Consider the following 18,742-nt stretch of genomic DNA (forward strand, 5'->3'; position numbering starts at 1 on the left):
AATATCCATTAATTAGGATAAGAAAAAAATCTGACAAAATGTAGTGATATCGCTTGTATGTTTATCAATTGCATATAGTAAGCAATTAAAAATGCAATTGGCATAATTCATTTAAGTAACTTCTAAAACCTTTCCAGTTCATTTGATTTCTGAGTATGGACTCCACATTAATTTGAAGAAAACTGATATTTTTCATTACATGTTTATAGACATGTTCCATGATAGTTTAATGTAGGTAATTAATTAAAGAACCACAGTACCGTTTGTATCTTTACAGAAAGAGCAAAAAGGAGAAAGAATATTTTATATTTTCTAACAATACTGTGGCTTTGGTTTAGTATTTAATTTTTCCAGGAGCATGTGTGTGTGTGTGTGTGTGCGTGCGTGTGTATTAAATATTTGGCCCAAGACAAATACTTCCTAAATCATGGAAAACATACATACTTAGAATGACAATATGTATGGAAAAAAGAAACACAAGTGTTTTGGTTTGCACCCCAGGTGGTTTAATTTTATTTCAGCAGAAATTATAGAGGAAGTTTAAGAACAGTGATAAATGTCAGCAGTATAGAATGTCACCAGTGATGTTATCTGGCATGTTGAAAAACAGAGCAATATACTTAAGTGCCGTTTGACAGGAAAACAGAGCCATGTTGTTTCATCTCTTCGTTCCATTCAGATTCAAACCAATTATGAAAAACAACGTATAGTGTAATACAAGGAATATTCCATTGTGATAGACATGAGATTTCTGAACGTTTACAAGTTCAACAAAAGGTTATCAGAATCCCCAAAGTCCTATTTCAGGGCATTGATATTTCTCGATGCCTGAGTGCAGACTGCAAGTGGCCAGAGATGTTTCACTCAGTGTCACTGTAGCACCTGTTCCTTTTAATTTGCTCTTCCACCGTGAGTTGTTCAAACTGGACCTCCACTGTGGGAAATGGAGGCTCAGCTGTAAATTCACTGCTTGAAGCATCAAAACTTGTGTTTCCATTAATACGTGCTGCTCCTATTGTTTCACCATGCCAATGTCTGATGTCCTTCTCCAATTCTCTTAGATATAAACATGGCATATTTTTAATATGATCTACAGAATCTATTAAATTACTCTTAAAAATGTTCTCATTCTTCGTGGAAAAAGCAGCAATTTTCACAGTGTTAGACAAGAAGAACTGTAGGTTTTTGTTATTTGAGTGGTTTCCTTTGATATTTAAGATATTTGTATCAGAAGAGGGCATTGACCTTTTCCCCTTTACTATGATCCTGTCATTGAGGCCTGACTTGGGGACAGACTGCATAGGACTGCCAGCAGTAGCTCTGTCAGTCTGTTTATCAAGAGCCATAGCCAGTACATTCCCCGAGTAAGTCTTTTCAGATTCAAATACACCAAGTAACTCTGAGATTCTAGAAGCATTTTCTAAGTTTTCAGTTTGATATTCATTTGCAGTGTAGTGCGCTTCACTTGACAGTGGCAATAGATTAGGAAATTCTAAAATAGATGTCTTCTGCCTGCAATTATTCAGATATGACGCTGCTACATAATTGTTATTATTATTCTTATTCAAATTCTCTTTACGACTTTCTGGCACCACCTCATCATCAGTGTTAGTAACCTGTGAAACTTCTGTACCATCAGGTTCATTAGTTTTTTCATTTTTCTCCTTCTCAGCACTCTGCACAACCACATTACTGTTGTCATGAAGATCCATTTCACTTTTCCTCTTATTCTTTGTATCTTTGGGCTCATTCAGCTTATCTTGCACATTCTTATTCCCCTCCTTCTTCTCATCTTTTCTTGCTTCATACATTTCCATTTCTTTGATTCCTGTAACATCCACTTTCTGACACATGTGGATGGGCTGCAGACATGGTTGCAGGAAAGGAATGTTATCTTGTTCTTGTCCTTTATTTTCCACAGTTTTCATGTGTTCTATCGGCGACTCACTTTTAAATTCAGCAGATGTAGAGGTTGTCATTTCCGGTGGCCATTTAGGTTTACTCATTTTGAGCTCCTCCTCAAGGGGGAAGGTTTTCTTAGGCATCTCCCTGGAAGGGGGCCAAATGATTTTTAATTTTCCCCTCTCCCCACATTTTCTCAAGTCATCCCTTTGCCCTTCACTGTTACCAGCATCTAAATGTTTATTAAGCTCTCCAAGCATGGGGGTATTTTCTGCATTGTTTTTACACATATTTGGTTCTTCATTGGGAGTAAAGTCAACTGAGCTGCTTTGATTTTTGCAATTCCATCGATCTTTATGCTGTTTGTGTCCAAAACCTTCATCATAATTTCCTTTAGATTTGAAAAGTTGTTTAAAGTGAGGTTTACAATATATTTGTCCATGAAGCGATGCATAATTTCCCAAACTGCCAAAAAGAAAAAAAAATTTTAACATTCTAAATATACACTGCAAATTCATAAGGAATTAGGGAATTGATTATTTCAAGAATGAGTCAGAGATTCAGCACAATTAACTTACTGGCAATAGGAATGTGCTTATTAATTGAACATTCCTGTTAGATAATAGTCATCACTAATGCCCTACATGATACTTGTCTCGGAGTATTTAGAATTTCATGCTGTATGTCAGGTATTGGTATAATAGGTATTCTAGTGTAATGCATATGTAGTTATAGATGGTGTAAAATGATAGGACTAAGTCTTTGCTAACTCAGTGAATTGTGTGAGGGGTTTCAGTTTTCAATAAATCCTGAATAGCATACATGCAAAAATCAACTATTTGAGCTTCCTTGTTAACTGGATTTTGAATGAATTGGAAAGCTTGCCTATGCAATTTTTTATCTTGTCTCTTTGGAGAGATTAACAAATAGAATGCCTGTTAAAATTAAAATCAAATTTAGTCAAAGGCAGCAGCAGCATTTTTTGAATATTTCTGAACCTCCACATAAAAACAGAAAGCAAAACTTAAAACCCATGGATAAAATTACAACAGAACTAAGTGACAAGGTATCCTCACCAACCTCAAAATACAAGGAGGCAAGGACAAACCAACAATAGCTACAAGACTAGCATAATAGTTACATCTGTATGGGTGACAGTAGAGGGAGAAATGAAGGTGTCTAATGGACCTGACAATATGAGACCACAAAATAGGCAATCAATATTTCCTGGAAAGTGTCACATGCCAATCAGAGAGCAGCAGCTGAAATTGGGAGGGGTTTTGCCCGTTTCAATAGCCAGTGAGTGCAAAGGCCCTGTGGTAGGAAAGACTGAAGAGGCTAGTGAAATCAAACTCAAAACTGACCCACTGAGATCCCCTCTTAGAACAAGACTCTACGCTGAGAAAAAAAATTATGGGAGTGGAATCAAAATTGAGTTGGATAATGATGACAGAAATGAAAAGAAGGTCCCAATCAACATGGGGGAGAGGATCCAAGGCAGGAAATCCAAGAAGTCAAGCCACCATACTTTTTTGAACAGTATATGAAAACCAGGAGAGGCAGTTCTGTGAAGGTGGGAAAACCATCCTGAATTTTGCTTCCTTCCAAGATTTGTATAAACTAATTCCATATAAAAATGAGCAACAGGAAAGTACCAAGGCCAAATAGTATATGAAGTTATTATAAGAAATGAAAGAATAAAGAGCGTTAAAATATCATTGCAGACAATGAAAACATGCTAGAAAAATGTGTTCTCAAAACATCAAAAATTTAACCTAATATTTCAAAATGAGCTAAAAGACATTAAGAAAATGATAAAAGACCTGAAAGAACAGCATGAATTGTAATTAGAAAAAGTCAGAAACAAGGTATCAGATACCAGGAAGAAAATAGAAGTAAAAGGAAAAAAATCAAGTATGTCAGCAATTAAAACTAAATTAAAAGACATACAAGAGCAAATCCATAGAAAGTGTCTTAAGAAAAACAGGAAAATCAAAAGCTGAAAATTTATAATCATAAATGAAAAAGGAGATAAGGATTTGAGAGATAATAGGAGCTCCTGAAGAAGAAAATAATGAAACAAGTTAAATATTAAAAAGCTATAATTTAAGGAACTTTCCCAATATAAAAAAGTATGAAACTACATATTGAAAGAGCACATAAATAACTGACACTATTGATCCAGAATGACCAATACCACGAAGTATTCTAATAAAATGACTAGGTTTAAGAAAAAATCCTTTGTGTATCTAAAAAGAAGAAAAGACCGTATTACTTATAAGGGCAAGAAAATTAGATTATTATCAGACCTTTCCAACACTTCATGCCAGAAAAAAAAAGAAATAATGCATATAAGATACTCAATGAAAGAAAATGTAAGCCAAAAATTTTACTTTCTGCAAAACTTACCTTCCATTGTAATGATCACAAATTGTTATCAATATGTAAGAACTCAAGGAATAAAGTTTCTATGAGCCTTTTCAGAGGACTCTACTTGAAAATAAGCTCGAACAACCAGAATGACTATGGAAATGTCAACATAAGGACAGTTCGCAAGCATTAAATAAATTGTTATCTATAAACTGAGATGAAATGAGGGCAAAGAGGGAGATAATATGACATGCATTGGCTACATACTATGACACCAAAGACATAGTAGGACAATTTTAAAAAATGGGGTGTGGGTGATCAGAGGGGCAAATGCAATTTTTTAATGCTTTGATAATCAAATCAGTGGTGCTGATAGTTTTGTGATTCCAAAACTTGTTGTCCAAATGAATATGGGAGAGTCTAATTCTGTTATCTCCTTTTCCTTTGAGAACTGGAAGCCCTGAAGTGGAAGAAAGGAGGTCCAGATGTAATAGAGAAGAGGCTAAGCAAAAGGAATGCAATTTTGAATTCAATTTGGAAATATCACTATGAATTCATGATATATTTTTTCTTTATACATAAATATTTACTAGCTCTTAACACTAAAAAAGCTTAGAAATAGTGATCAACCCAGTAGAAAGAGCATCAAGATTGTAGTCTTGAAATATCATTTCTCACTAAAGGAAATCAAGGCTTGGAGAAATAACTGGTTCCAGTAAATGGAACAGTAAACGCACAAGAGGAACATGGGACATCTAGTCCTATCAGATAATGAGGAAGTTATCACAGATTACTAAGGTCCTGTCAAAAGGATTCAGGATACAACTTGAAGTGGCTTCCACTGGCCAGGGATAGGATAACTGGAGTTTCAGTAATGATGATAATTGCATCTGATTGAAACCAGTCGAATATGTGTAACTCTGTGAGTTTATAAAGACATTAAAATATTTTAAAAGTGGTTATCTCTAGGTGGTAAGAAACCATTACATTAAATTGTTAAATAAATAACTGATACATTGACAAAACTGGTAAATAAAGGGAAAGAATTATGTACTTATTCTGCCTTTCCTTTATCAGTTATACCCCTGTGTAACCAAATAGCAAATGAGGGGAAGCATCTTCCATAAAAGTATTCTCATCATGAAAAAGGAAGAACAAAATTAGAGTATCAGCATTTTGCAAACATCAATTAATGGATATAGGTATTAAGCTTCAATACCTGCTATGATCACAAAATGAGAAAAGCAGACTCCCTAGGTTCTTTCAAAAGGAATCTAATCTTAGTTTAAACTAGAACCTAGATTCAGCTGACAGTCTGTTGAAAATACAAAGGATAAAGGAGCATGTGAACTGCACTGTGAGTGTGCAATCAGCAATTCCAGACTGTGGAAAACTCTACCAGTCAAATATCCTGGGTCCTTCACAAATAGATTGCAAGAAATGAAAGGAATGGATGGAACGTCTATAGATTAAAAAGACGTGAAAGACATATCAGAGTTTTAAAAACGGACAAAACTAGAGTATAGAATCTCGGAAAGCACGTTTGGATAAATAAAACTATAAAAATGCAAGGAAACAATTACTACAAAGGATACCATTTACTCACACGCAAGAGACAGGTTGTGTTTGGGTGGGGCCCAGGGAGGAAGGAGCTTCTGGAATGACTAGCAATGTCGTATTTCTTGACCTTGACAGTGGTAACAATATGTTTACTTTATAATAATTTAGTGAGCCACATACTTGCTTTGTTTGTTTGTTTTTGTATTTGTGGGTTTTTATATCATGATTTTTTAAAATAGCAGTCATTGAATAAATATTTTTGAGTCCTTATTGTATATCTAGGTGTTGGCAAGACAAACATTAATACATTTCCTACAGCCAGTGACAACTACATTAGATTGTGTTAAGAACGGGACAAGCACAGGGGATGCTGTGATCCACACAGGGGAGTTAAAGCAGGTTTCGTCAAAGACATAAAGTCTCAGTTGAGATCTGAAGAATGAGTGGTTATTAGCTGGGTGGAGAGCTGGGAGAGAGGCATGGGAAAACTCCTCCAAGGAGCAGCAATAACATTTGGACAGCTAGATGTGAGAGAGAAAAATAATGATTTTGAGGAACTGAAAGAAATTCATGAAAAGTAACGTGCAACAGGAGGAAGGGGTGTTGGGAGATGAGAAGGGACAAGATCTTGACGTGCCTTTTAATTCATATTTAGATGTTAATTTTGGGGAGAGAGGAAGTCATTATATGTTTTAAACTGAGAAGGGCTCTCAGATTTGCATTTTAGAAAGATCATTCCCCCTGCACTATGGAGCATGCCACTGGGGCAGGTTGGTGGTGGTGAGAGTAACACTTGATTTTTCTTATTTATGTGGTCTCCATGCTGGGACAAAAGGGACCCTTCTGGATTTGATTAAGAAAGTAAAATGTCAAAAGGAAAAAGGTCACAGCCATCCTGAGCAACACATAACAGAACATGATCACATTCCTGTTTGGTGTTGTTTTAACTGATGGCAACAGGATCTGGAAAAGTTGACATCTTTCTAGAGACATGATGTTATAAGTATACTGCAGACTGTTCAAATATTCGTGCCCCAGACCACAAAACATTTTACCTCAGTTTACTGTTGCAATGGTGGCAGCGGAAACAGGATTTATGAAAACTCTGCCTGTCTGCTACTAGGCACTCCATTGGATAAACCGTCTTCTGACAAAGTATACATATTTCCTTGTCTTGGAGTTGCAGTTTCTAAAAATAAAAATTTATAAAAGCTTATGTAATATTGTCTTCAGTCACATGGTTAAAACAAAACAAACAGCAACAGCATATTAACTGGCCATGCAGTGAGAGCAGAAAGCGCTAACACTACTGCCCTGGCTCCGCTGGGTGCAGGGCATCCCACCATCAGGTTTAAGGTCCTGGTACAATCAACCTTATTCTAGTGTCTCTATTATTTATACATCGTAAAAGCAGATTTTATTATTTAAGGAAATAATACATGAGTATAACGTGTTCATTAACTTTAATACATTCAAAAGAAAATATATAGGGAACTCAGCCATGAGGAGCCCTGAGAGCACTTATCATTCTAAATAGCTCGGCATTCCATATATATAAAGGTTTACACCTAACTTGGTCCAAAGTGTTTGTTTTTAAAGCATTCTGAAGAGATTTTCCCAAAACATATACATATCTTTTTCAGCTGATACTGTGTTTGTTTAGATATTTTCTTGATGGCTTAGTGTTGACTCTCTAACACCAGTTCTTTTTTTTTTTTTTTTTTTTTTTTTGCGGTACGCGGGCCTCTCACTGTTGTGGCCTCTCCCGTTGCGGAGCACAGGCTCCGGACGCGCAGGCTCAGTGGCCATGGCTCACGAGCCCAGCCACTCCGCGGCATGTGGGATCTTCCCAGACCGCGGCACGAACCCATGTCCCCTGCATCGGCAGGTGGACTCGCAACCACCGCGCCACCAGGGAAGCCCTAACACCAGTTCTTAACTTTAAGATGAGCCTCCTAACTACACTGAAATGTTCAGGGCCATATGTCCTCAATCTGAACGGCTTAAGATTTTATGCCTCTGGGGATTCTTATATCTGCCTCTTATGATTTTCCTCCCTGTACCTACAGTCACATGCTGCTGCTCGCATGTGAATGCCAGCTCCTATGAATAATAGTAGTTATATTACTAACCAGTGTTTGTATAATGGTTCAAAACTGACACAGAACTTTCACCGGAGTACTGTTTTGATCTTCACAACAATCCTGTGAGAATAAGTAAGCTTTCATAGTAGTTATATACAAGAGCATATAGGCTCAATGTTCTTTATATAAAAAATATACATACACTTTAATGCTTTGATGCTCAATTTTGGCTACTGAGAAATCCCCTTTGTTGATTTTGTTCAACCAGGAGACACACTTCTATATTTAATACCATTTTCCTTGTGTTTTTTGTTTGTAGTTATCTTAGAAACTGAGCATTTGAAATTAATTAGACAGCTTTGCTTAATTATGCCAGAAGCAAGTACATTAAGAAATCATATTAACCTGATAAACTAGACACATATGTTGCAAATACGATAGAGGCAGAATTATTAGTTTCAGCAGTTTTTATTTTTAGACTTGCTATTTCAGTCTGTCCAAAAGAATGCACTACATTAATTATGTCAAGTCTTTTTATTGTGAAGATTCATTAATTGTAAAAAGCAGGAAAATATAAAGAAATGAGCTGTTCTCTGACGTTAAAAAATTTGTACTAAGTTCATATGTTTTAAATCTCCCTCCTTCCAAATACAATCATATTTTAAAATTATTGTCCATGTTCATCTGTGAATGAGGCCAATTGAGCTATAATTTGGGGTTTAAAAAAGGCGAAAAAATCATTTATAGAAAAAAAAACACTGGCAGTAGAGAAAGCTAATTCCATCCAACTCAGTAACAATAATTTATATACAAAAGGTCTAATTCCATACCTACACTTTTGTCAGAGATCCCAATCAATAAAAATCCTTAAAACACATATGAAGAGTGTAAATTGTTTCTTGGATTATTAACAGGCTGTGTTGAATTCAAGCTCAAACACCACTTACGTCTGACAGTTAAAAATCTGTCAACAGTAGGTCAAGGAATATTATTTAATATTGTCTGTAACAAGTGGTTGAAATAATAACTTTTCATAAGACATATTCATAATGTGCTAATGGTATACAATGATTAATAAATATATAGTTCTATATAATAGTTAATACTATCACAATAACAATTATTATTATACCTGCTGCTTTATCCACAGCCTTATTTACGTTGACAAACACAGGTCTCAATAATCTATATAGTAGTATTTGTTACTCTCACAAAGTGCTGGTGAATCATATTAAATTCCTTTGTAAAGAGAAAGTAGTAAAAGCAAGCATTGTAAAGGGAAGGATATCAACAACCAGGGAAAGCTGTTAGTTTTAGGTTATGTTGTTTAGTACTTTCCAGGTACTCTTTTATCTGCAAATCGTCTTAGTTATGGAACAGGTGCCTTTAAATGGGTTAATCTTACTTCACTCTTTGCAAGCTCATTTACCACTCATAAATGCAGATTCCTCTTGGAAGGTGGTTTTCATCTCGGTTGCAGAAGCATCTGAGGTTGCATATCCCAGGTTTTTAAAAACTCTTTCACTCTCCTGCCACGTCTGTTGAAAATTCCTCCTGAGTTCTGTAGGTGAATCAGAAACATCTAAAATATGGCCAGCGATGACATCCTCATAGGTTGGTGGGGCGTGCTTGAAGTCAAAGCCGGATCTGCCAGCTTCTGAGCCTTGTGATGAAGAGACCATCATCCTCGACCCAACAGCTTGACTCTCAAATGCATCCACACCTGAGAAAAGTTCACTTAGAGATCTTGTTTCAGAGCAGATGCTGGGCGGCTTAACAGGCATCGTTTCTTGCAGCTCTCTAGGATGACTGTGAGAAAAGCCGGTAAAGCTAGCGCTTTCTAAAGATGATAATCCAAATTCCTCCTTACAAAATGTACGACTTTCTTGTTTTATATTATGGTTTGCTTCTCCATTTGCATAAACTCTTCTATTTGACTTTGCGTCAAAACCTAGGCCATCCTCAAATCCCCTGAACCATCTGTTTATTTCATTTTCATGGTCATTCATGACATTTTCAGCCACTTGAGCAGTCCGGTTGGCGGCTTCATACCTCTGCACGTGCTCTGATAGGTGAGGTTTTTCGACTTGGCGGATGATTTCGACTGCGTCAAAACTCACAGTATCTGGCACTCTGCGCTTAGTGGAATTTACTCCATCTTTGTGAACGTAAGTCGCCCTTTTCCCTACTTTCCTTTCTTCCTCTTGAGCTTCCATGGATTCTCTGAAGGAACCACTATCAGCGTGATTTACACTTATAGGTATTGTGATTGTAGGTGGAGAGTCCCTACCACGAGCCTCTATCTTAATTTGACGACGAAGTGTTGCAGGAGATGTGATGATCTCAGTCCTCTTCTCTACAATGGGAACCGGGGTTATGGATGAACCTGGGACGGTCCCCCTGGATAACTTCGCAGTGGTGTCTTTGAGTCTGACAAGCTGTTCAGAGTGACTCTTGGGTGGAGACGGGGAGGTATTTGCTCTGAGAATTCTAGGTGGTTGTGACACAAGTCTTGGTGATGGTTCAGCAAAACTGTCCTTTTCAGGGGACTGGGAAAGCTTCTCCTTAGCAGAGGTTTCTGTTGGCCGTGCAGTAGACTCGATTGTTATGAAAGTTGGTGATGGCGGGCGTGTTTTTAAAGAGGGAGGAGAAGTCTTGGCATCAACTAGTTTAATTTCCTGATGGGTTTTCACATGATGCTGAGCAGTTGCTTCTTGATGAGTTGCTACTTGGTGGTGCTCTGTTTTTTCTACAATTGTATTTTCTTTCTGCTCAGTGTTTTTATTATAGCTGACATCAGCATTAGACACTTTAGATAATGTTTCATTAACACTAGTAGCTTTATTTCTCTGCTTTCCTGCTTTAGAGGATATCATGGCTGTTTGAATTATCTTTTCACAGGACACAAGCCTATCCTCTGCCTGAGTTTTAATGTGCATTATTTCTTCTTTGATTTTTTCTATGTTATTCTCCATAGCAATGCGAAGTCCATATTCTCTTTTTTCTTCACTTAATAGCCATACTGGAATAATATTTAAGAGCATCTGAAATGTTTTAATGCCATTTTTATCTGGCTCTGCTTCAAACTCTTTTACCCTAGACAAAATCTGTTGTAGTTCTTCACGTTTTCTCAAGAATTCCAATATATTTACCGCACATTTTCCATCTTCCTGCTGGGATTCTCTCACTGAGGAAAATAAAGATTTGTCCCGTGTCATCTCTTGCTTTGAATCTTTAGTGTTAGAAAAGACTTGTTTCTGTTGTATGCCCTTGACGCCAAGACATTTTTCTTCTTGCAGATTATTACATGGCTGGGGCAACTTTTTCTGTTCACCTTGACTTTCAGAAGTCTGTATATATGTTTGGTGAAAATTCTGAGTCTGTGAATCAAGATGTGCACCAGTAACCTTTTGTTTGACTACCTTCTGGGCTGATTTATTCAAATGTTCTTGTTTTCTTTCAACTACTAGTTTTTCTTTCTTTGGACCAATCATTGGTGGTCCCTGAATTGTTTCTTCACTTCCTGGAAGTTTCCCACTCTCAGATTCTCTAAATTCTTTTTGCTTCTCATGAAATATATTGAGCTTACTTTCATGGCTTTTCTCTGTGGATTCTGTAGGCAGTTTTACTGTTACTGTCTTCTCCTTCGTCGGTAACTGATAATATTTTTCAGCCACCAATTGCTTATTGCTACATTCAGTCCTTGCTTCTGTTTTCTCGGTTTCCTGGTACTGTTGTTTGGTAACGGTTTGAACATCAACTTCAGCTTGCTTTTCACGGCTTTCAGAGCTGTGGCTTGTTTCATTTAACTTACGGTCTAGAGTTGGAAGCTTGATGGTTTTAACTTTGAAACTGGGGGAAACTGGTTTGCTTTGGGGCAAGTGCAACTGCTCCAGATACTTCTTCTGTTGTGTTTGCTGTGTCCTACATTCTTGGTGACTCTGTTTAATTTCACGAGCTGATTTAGATTGGATCATGTCCCTTGAGCTCTGCAAAACTTCCTTTTTCACGGTATCTTTGTCTTCTGAGGCTGTTGGAACACGCTGGAGCCTCTTGGCAGTGAATGTCACTGCTGGTGTTGTGGAAAGCTGGTTATCGGTACACACTCCTAGTACTTGAGAAAGACTTTGAGAGACTGGGTTGGTTTGAGCCACAGTGACCCCTGAATCCATTCCAGCTAGGGGGACCTCCTCCTTTGTTTTTTGTAACAGCACTTCCTTTTTCAACTCTGATACGTTTTGATTTTGGCTTTCTGTTTTGACTAGGTTGTAGCAAGAACTCTCCTGTTTTTTCTGTTTTTCAAGTTCTTCTCTTTGTTGTCTGTATTTTTCTTCAGCTATCATTAAAGGCGTCTTAAATTTTCTCATATAAGGTTTTGGACTTTGCTGTCCTGAACCTGCTGGAAATGAATGGGATTTTACAAGAGGTGCTATCAGTTTTTCCTTGGGTGGTGAAGTTTCTGGAACTGCCTGTGAGAGAGACCTTGTAGAGTCCATAGATAATTGTTTTCTTTTATCAAGACTTTTTCTAGATACGTTCTGCTTTGTCTCTATGTGTTCACTGCTACTTGCCATTATTACTCTTTTCTGATCCTTTGAGGGAGTAATTTTACATTCCATATCTGGTGGTGAATTTTCCAATTCAACTTTTGGGGAACTATGATTCTTCTTATCTGCTATCTGCTTGGGAAATTTGGGTTTGGGGAGTGTGGGAGGTGGCAAACGTCCTCCAGATTTTCCTGTTATGATTTTAGCCTGAGAGCTTGAGGCTTCTTCTTGGGAATATTGTATGAATGCTCCACTGTGCTTTTCTTGAACAGAAGAGGAGAGGAGATGTGCTGGTTTTAGAGATGGAGCTGGCGGAGGGGGAGGTGGTGGAAACATTGCTAGACATTCTCTTTCAAACTTCTCATCTTCTGGTGGTGGAGGAAGAGGGAGGCCTGGGAAATTCTCAAATTCAGCCTTTATTTTCTCTGTGGACAGTGAGGGAAGAAACACATTTTTTTCAGGCAACATCATGAAAGGAGGTGGAGGAGGAAGAGGAAATTCAATTTCAGCTGATGAATTGGAAGGTAGAGGAGAAGGTGGAGATGGAGGTGGAAGAGGGAACTCACTTTCTTTTGCATTATTTTCAGGGTTACAGTTGATTGGATTAAAGGACATTTCCATTGCCATTTTTAAGTCTTTGGAAGTATTTGTCTTCGTTAGAAAGTCCTGGCTTTTCAGATGAATATCAGTCTGCTTTTTGTCAGTTGCCTTAAATTTATTGTGGCTTTTTTGGGCGACTTTCACTTCTGTTACATTTGACATGTCTTGATCCACAGGCAAAGTCTGCCACACTGGTTGAGGGGTCATGTTCTTTTTCTTTATATCTTTATTAGAATATTGCATTTCTTGCTTTAACAGAGTCTGCTTCTGAAAGTCCTCTGAAACTTCACATGTTTCTCCAGCCATCTTGTTGACTGGACCCTGGGTTAAACTGGGCTTAGAGCTTTGTGTATCTGTTGATGTTTTAGTGTTTTTGGTATGTTTAGGACTCTTGTCAGGTAAAGCCTCAATCTTCTGGTGGTCATTCCTCACTTCACAAGTTTCAGTCTGTTGCTTTCCAATTGTTTTATCAATAGATTGGGTAAAGACAGCATCCTTCTTCTGTTCTCTCACTGTCTCTGATTCCTTGGTTTTTAGATGTTCCCTAACTGACACAGTTGAAGTCAGTTGTCCACTCACATGTTCATCTCTAAGATGTTGCTCTGTTGTGTTATCAGTCCAGATACCCATTCTGTCTCCTGATCCCAACACATTTTTAATAGCTTTGTGCTGTGAATTAGATAACCTTCTAAGGTTTTTCTCAAGAGCATCATTGTTTTGTTCACGATCTATGACAATCTTTACGGTGCCCTTGGGGGCTTTTGGAAGATGAACCTCAGTTCTTTCTTCTCTTAAATCCCCATGACAAGATTTGCCTCTAGTTTGATTAAGAATGTCTGCTCCCCCCTGCCACCTGGCTGCTGGCTCAAATGGTCCTGGTCTTGGCTGAAGAACGCTTGTTTTGTCCCTCTGGACAGCCACCTGATGACTCTCGATTTTCTGCTCTTCCTCAGATCCTACCATCACAGATTGCACATCTTCTTTGATTACACTTTTTTTATTTACCTCTTTGAAAGCTCTTTGTGCTTCTTTTAGGTTCCTTAATGATGCTTCAAGGTCATCTCGGATAAGCTCCTTTTTCAGGATTTCCATCCTTGTGTTTGCAGTCTTTTCAAGGCATTCAGTAGCTTTCTCTATATCCCCAGGGACGACATCAGGCTGTTTAGATTCTTTCCATTTTTGGTTTGATTCCTTCAGTGACTTGAGTGTGGCCAGCATGTCACCTTTTATAATTTCTTCTGTTTTAGCCACTGTTTTCTGACTTATGGCCTGGCTCAGGGAATTTAGGGTTGACTTCAAATCACCTTTTATGATTTCTTCTTTGGGTGACTTACAAGATGTACTCTGAGGCTCTGTCAGAAAAACCTTAACTGTATTATGCACATCTCCTGGGATGATGTCAGTTTCATTAACAGTACGTTCAACCTGAGATTGCCTTTTCTTTAATAACAGTTTTGTACCTTCTACATCGCCACCAATTACATCTTCCTCTTTTTCTTGTTTCCTAGCTGTTAGTGTTTCATCTGACCATGTCTGGAGCTGTCTGAGATAATCCAAAGCTCCAGTTTCTATGCATGTTGTAAAAAACTGAACATTTCCCCTCTCAGAGGCATCGATTTTAACCCTTTCAGATATTTTATTGTTTGATATGGAAGATAGCAAATTATGAATGGTACGTTTTACATCACCCCCTATTACTTCTTCACGCTTAATTGTGTCACCAGCATTTTCATGAAGAAGACAATAGATAGTCATGTGAACATCACCTCTTTCATCTTCCTGAATCAAAATGCCTTTCTTTACAGATCCTTCCTCGGAGAACAGGTTTTTTATTGCTTGTTGGACATCACCACTCACTATCTCTTCTTTTTCAGCATGAAATTCTGTTGATCTGTTTAATAATTGAGTTTTGGTCAAATTAACGTTTCCCTTCTCTTCTTCACTAACCAAAATCTCTCTTTTCTTACAGTCTCGTTTGGAAAGTAGCTTCACCATTATACTTCTGAGGTCAACCCTGACGATTTCTTCTTTCTGTATCTCAGGAGAGGCTTGGTTCAGGAGCTTGTATTTTGCCATTCGAACATCCCCAACTTCATCAGCTTCAATGATGATTCCAGGAGCCTCAATAACTTTTTGAGAGTAGAGTTCTTCTAAGGTTTCTTTAATGCTCTTGCCAATAACTTCCACCTTTTCTACCCTACTTTCAGTAAATTCATGAAGGGGTGTAGTTTCAAAGAGCCATGTAGTTGTCTTGACATCAGAAGGAGGGATTTCTTCCTTGGTGATTTTTGTGATGCTTTCATCTGCTTCCTTAATAGAATCTAAAGTTTGGTTTTCAAAAAGCCATACTGCCTGCTTCACATCACCTTTCTGCATATCTTCCTGGGTGACTGTTTTGATATTTTCATATCCTGACCCTTCTCCTCTCAGCTCATCTAGAGTGTGGGTCTCAAATAGCCAAGTAGATGTTTTAACATTGCCCTTTTGTATTTCATTGACACTTACTGTTCTTATATAAGTCTTCTTATCCAAGTTTTCAGACTCAAAGAATTGTTTACTTGTCTTTACATCCCCACCTTGAATATAGTCTACAGTGGGCACAATACCATGTGGCTCTTTTGCAATCTGATCCAGTGGCTGGGTTTCAAATCTGTATCTGACAGAACTAACATCTCCCTTCTGAATGTCTTCTTGTGTGACAGATTTAATAACATACACAGTCTCTGATTCATTAATGGAGTCTAATGGTTTCGTTTCAAAAAGCCACCTTGTCCCTCGTACATCTCCATGAATTACCTCTTCCTTTTTAACTGTTGTCACTTCATGATAACACCCTTCTCCATCTCGAATTGCATAGAGTGGATGGGTTTCAAAGAGCATTCTGTAGCTTTTTACGTCACCCTTTATTGCTTCTTCAGTAATTGTTTTCTTGGTGCTAATATAGTCAGATTCTTCTTTAATCTCGTCTAAAGAAAAGGTCTCAAAAATAAAGCACCCCTTTCTTACATCTCCACCTTGTACGTCTGTCACTGTCTTAACTAATTTATCACCTTCTTGGCTTTCTTTTATCATATCAATTGGTTGGTTTTCAAAAAGCCACCTGCAGTTTAAAACATTGCCTTTCTGAATATCTTCAGTCTTTAGGGTTTTGATCTTTTTCAAAACTTCCTCTGAACTGGAACTTATAGAATCTAAGGACTGACTTTCAAATTTATGCCGCAGGCTGGAGACATCCCCAGCTTGGATATCCATTTCCACGGCCTTGATTTCCTTTCCTTCTTCTCCTTTTATGCTGTCCAAATTTTCTGTCTCAAAAAGAAAGCATGCTGTACGAACATCCCCACCATGGATTTCCTCCTGTTTTACAGTTTGCAATTTGACTGTTGCTTCGGAGTCATCTTTTATGGAATCAAGTGACTGAGTTTCAAAGAGCCAAGTACAGGCTTTGACATCTCCCTTATGAATTTCTTCACTGCCAGTCACTAATGAAACTTTTTCATAAAGAGACTCCATTGGCTGGGTTTCAAAAAGCCATCTACAGGTTTTGACATCCCCTTTAATAATATCTGTAGCTTGTTCAGTTTTACTTTCTACTTCTTCCATATTACTAAAATATTTAATTGCATCAAGAGGTTGGGTTTCAAACAGCCACTTAGCAGATTTCACGTTTCCAGTCTGTATTTCTTGAGCAGATATTCCTCTAATTATCTGAAATTTATGAATGCTTTCATCACACTGGTCAATGGGCCTTGTTTCAAAAAGCCACCTACAGCTTCTTACATCCCCTCTTAGGATTTCTTCTTGCTGGACTGTCTTTACTTGATGATATTTTCCAAGGTGATCTTGAATGGCATACAATGGTGTTGTTTCAAAGAGTGATTTATTTAACTCCACAGCACCTCTTGTGACTCCTTCCACCTCTATTTTATCCGATGCATCAAATTTAATTAAGTTGTTTGATTCAAAGATACGTGTGTAATTCCTTACATCTCCTCTGTCAACCTCTTCAAGTTTCACTGTTCGTATGTACTCTTTTTTATCTTCTCTAATCTCTTCCAGAGGTTGGGTTTCAAAAATCCATTTCTGGTGCCTAACATCCCCCTTTTCTTCTTCAGAAGTAGTAATTTTTTGAAGTTTTCCAACATCAGGGCTATCTTTTAAAGCCTTTATTGGAAGTGTTTCAAATAAATGCTTAGTAGTTTGTACATCACCCCCTATTATCTCTTCAGACCTTAGAGGGTCTGCATCAGGAACTTCTTTTAGAATATCTAATGGCTGTGTTTCAAACATCCAACACTTTCTAGAGACATCTGTACCTATTACTGTTTCCTTTTCAATGATGACCTCTTCTGACTCTTCTTTGATTTTCTCCAAAGGTTGGGTTTCAAATAACCACTTTGCCCTACTCACCCCACCTTTGACATTTTCTTCCATGGATATTCCTCTGATGACTTTAATTTCTGTTATATCCTTGTTAATTGTGTCTAAGGGCTGTGTTTCAAACATCCAACGTGCTCTTCTCACATCCCCCTTTTCAACATCTTCTCTGTGAACGGTTTTAATTTCTAGCATTTGACCTGAACCATCTCTAATAACATATAATGGTTGAGTTTCAAAACATTTTATACTTCTCTTAACATTTCCCTTAATTTCTTTGAGCTCAGACCTGAGTTGCAGTAGGTGCACCTCATCTACTGAGTGAAGGTGTCTAAGTTGATCCAGATGTTGAGTTTCAAACATGTATCTCACAGTCTTGACATCCCCCCCGGTTATGTCCTTTATGGCAGTTACTACTGATTCTTCTTGACTTTGATGCATTTTATGCATTGAGTCTAATGGCTTTGTTTCAAACATCCACCGCGCTGTGCAGACATCTCCTCTGGCTAGCTCAGGAATTTTCTCAGCATATTCTTCAGTGACAGAAGAATGATCCCCCAGAGTATCGATGGGTTGGGTTTCAAACATCCATGTTGTATATCTCACATCACCACCAGCAATGATTTCTCGATCAGTGATGCCCTTGGAGATGTTATCTTCATCTGGAGAGCCATTGTTAATGGAATCTAATGGCTGATTCTCAAAGATCCATCTCATGGACTGCACTTCCCCCTTCAGAATTTCATCCCACTCCAAGTGTTCTCTTTCCGAGTTCAGACATTTTTGAGAACTGTCATTCGTATTTTCAAAAACATACCGGGCTTGCTGCACATCTGCTGAAACTGAGCTCCCCAGGTTCACTTGACGAGAAACAATCTCAGAAACCTCACTGATATAATCTTTTTCTAAGTTTTTTCTTAACTCAGGATGGATGTGTTTATATAAACGGTTTAATTCATACAAATTTCTTTGCTTGGAATATAATTCTTTGGGGACTGGTGGTATTCTAGGAGGGCTGGGGAGTTCAGGGGACTGGGAAAATGCTGTCACATCTATTGGAGTTTGAAGTATGTCAGGTGGGGGAGGAGGAAATTCATCTGCCTTTTCCGAAGAAGTGGCATTAACTTGTGCCAGAGTCGAGGAAGTGGCACTGTGGTCACTGTATCTTGTGGTTGATGTTTCCTTCCTCTGGCTGGTTGAAGTGGAAGAAGTGGAAGAGGTACCCACAATTGATGATGGCTTTAAAGTCTCTTCATGTTCATTTTCAATCTTTAAGGGAGAGAAAATCAAATCTTATAAAGA

At 37.9% G+C, this 18,742-nt stretch overlaps 1 protein-coding gene across 2 annotated transcripts in view; it reads right to left on the reverse strand.

The window, feature by feature from the left end:
* Positions 1–490: 490 nt before the first annotated feature.
* XIRP2 (xin actin binding repeat containing 2) overlaps positions 491–18,742 on the reverse strand; it is a 299,799-nt gene continuing 281,547 nt past the window's right edge. The window contains exons 8-10 of one of the 2 annotated variants that reach the window (XM_060015683.1): positions 9,346–18,709; positions 6,888–7,021; positions 2,243–2,367 (exon numbers count right to left, since the gene is read on the reverse strand). In XM_060015683.1, the coding sequence (XP_059871666.1) occupies positions 6,927–7,021; positions 9,346–18,709 (9,459 nt within the window). In that variant the 3' untranslated portion in view covers positions 2,243–2,367; positions 6,888–6,926. Of the gene's footprint in view, positions 2,368–6,887; positions 7,022–9,345; positions 18,710–18,742 lie in introns of both variants that reach the window. The other variant, XM_060015684.1, reaches the window with a different exon arrangement.

The sequence above is a fragment of the Delphinus delphis genome, chromosome 7 (assembly GCF_949987515.2).
Source record: "Delphinus delphis chromosome 7, mDelDel1.2, whole genome shotgun sequence".
Lineage (NCBI taxonomy): Eukaryota > Metazoa > Chordata > Mammalia > Artiodactyla > Delphinidae > Delphinus > Delphinus delphis.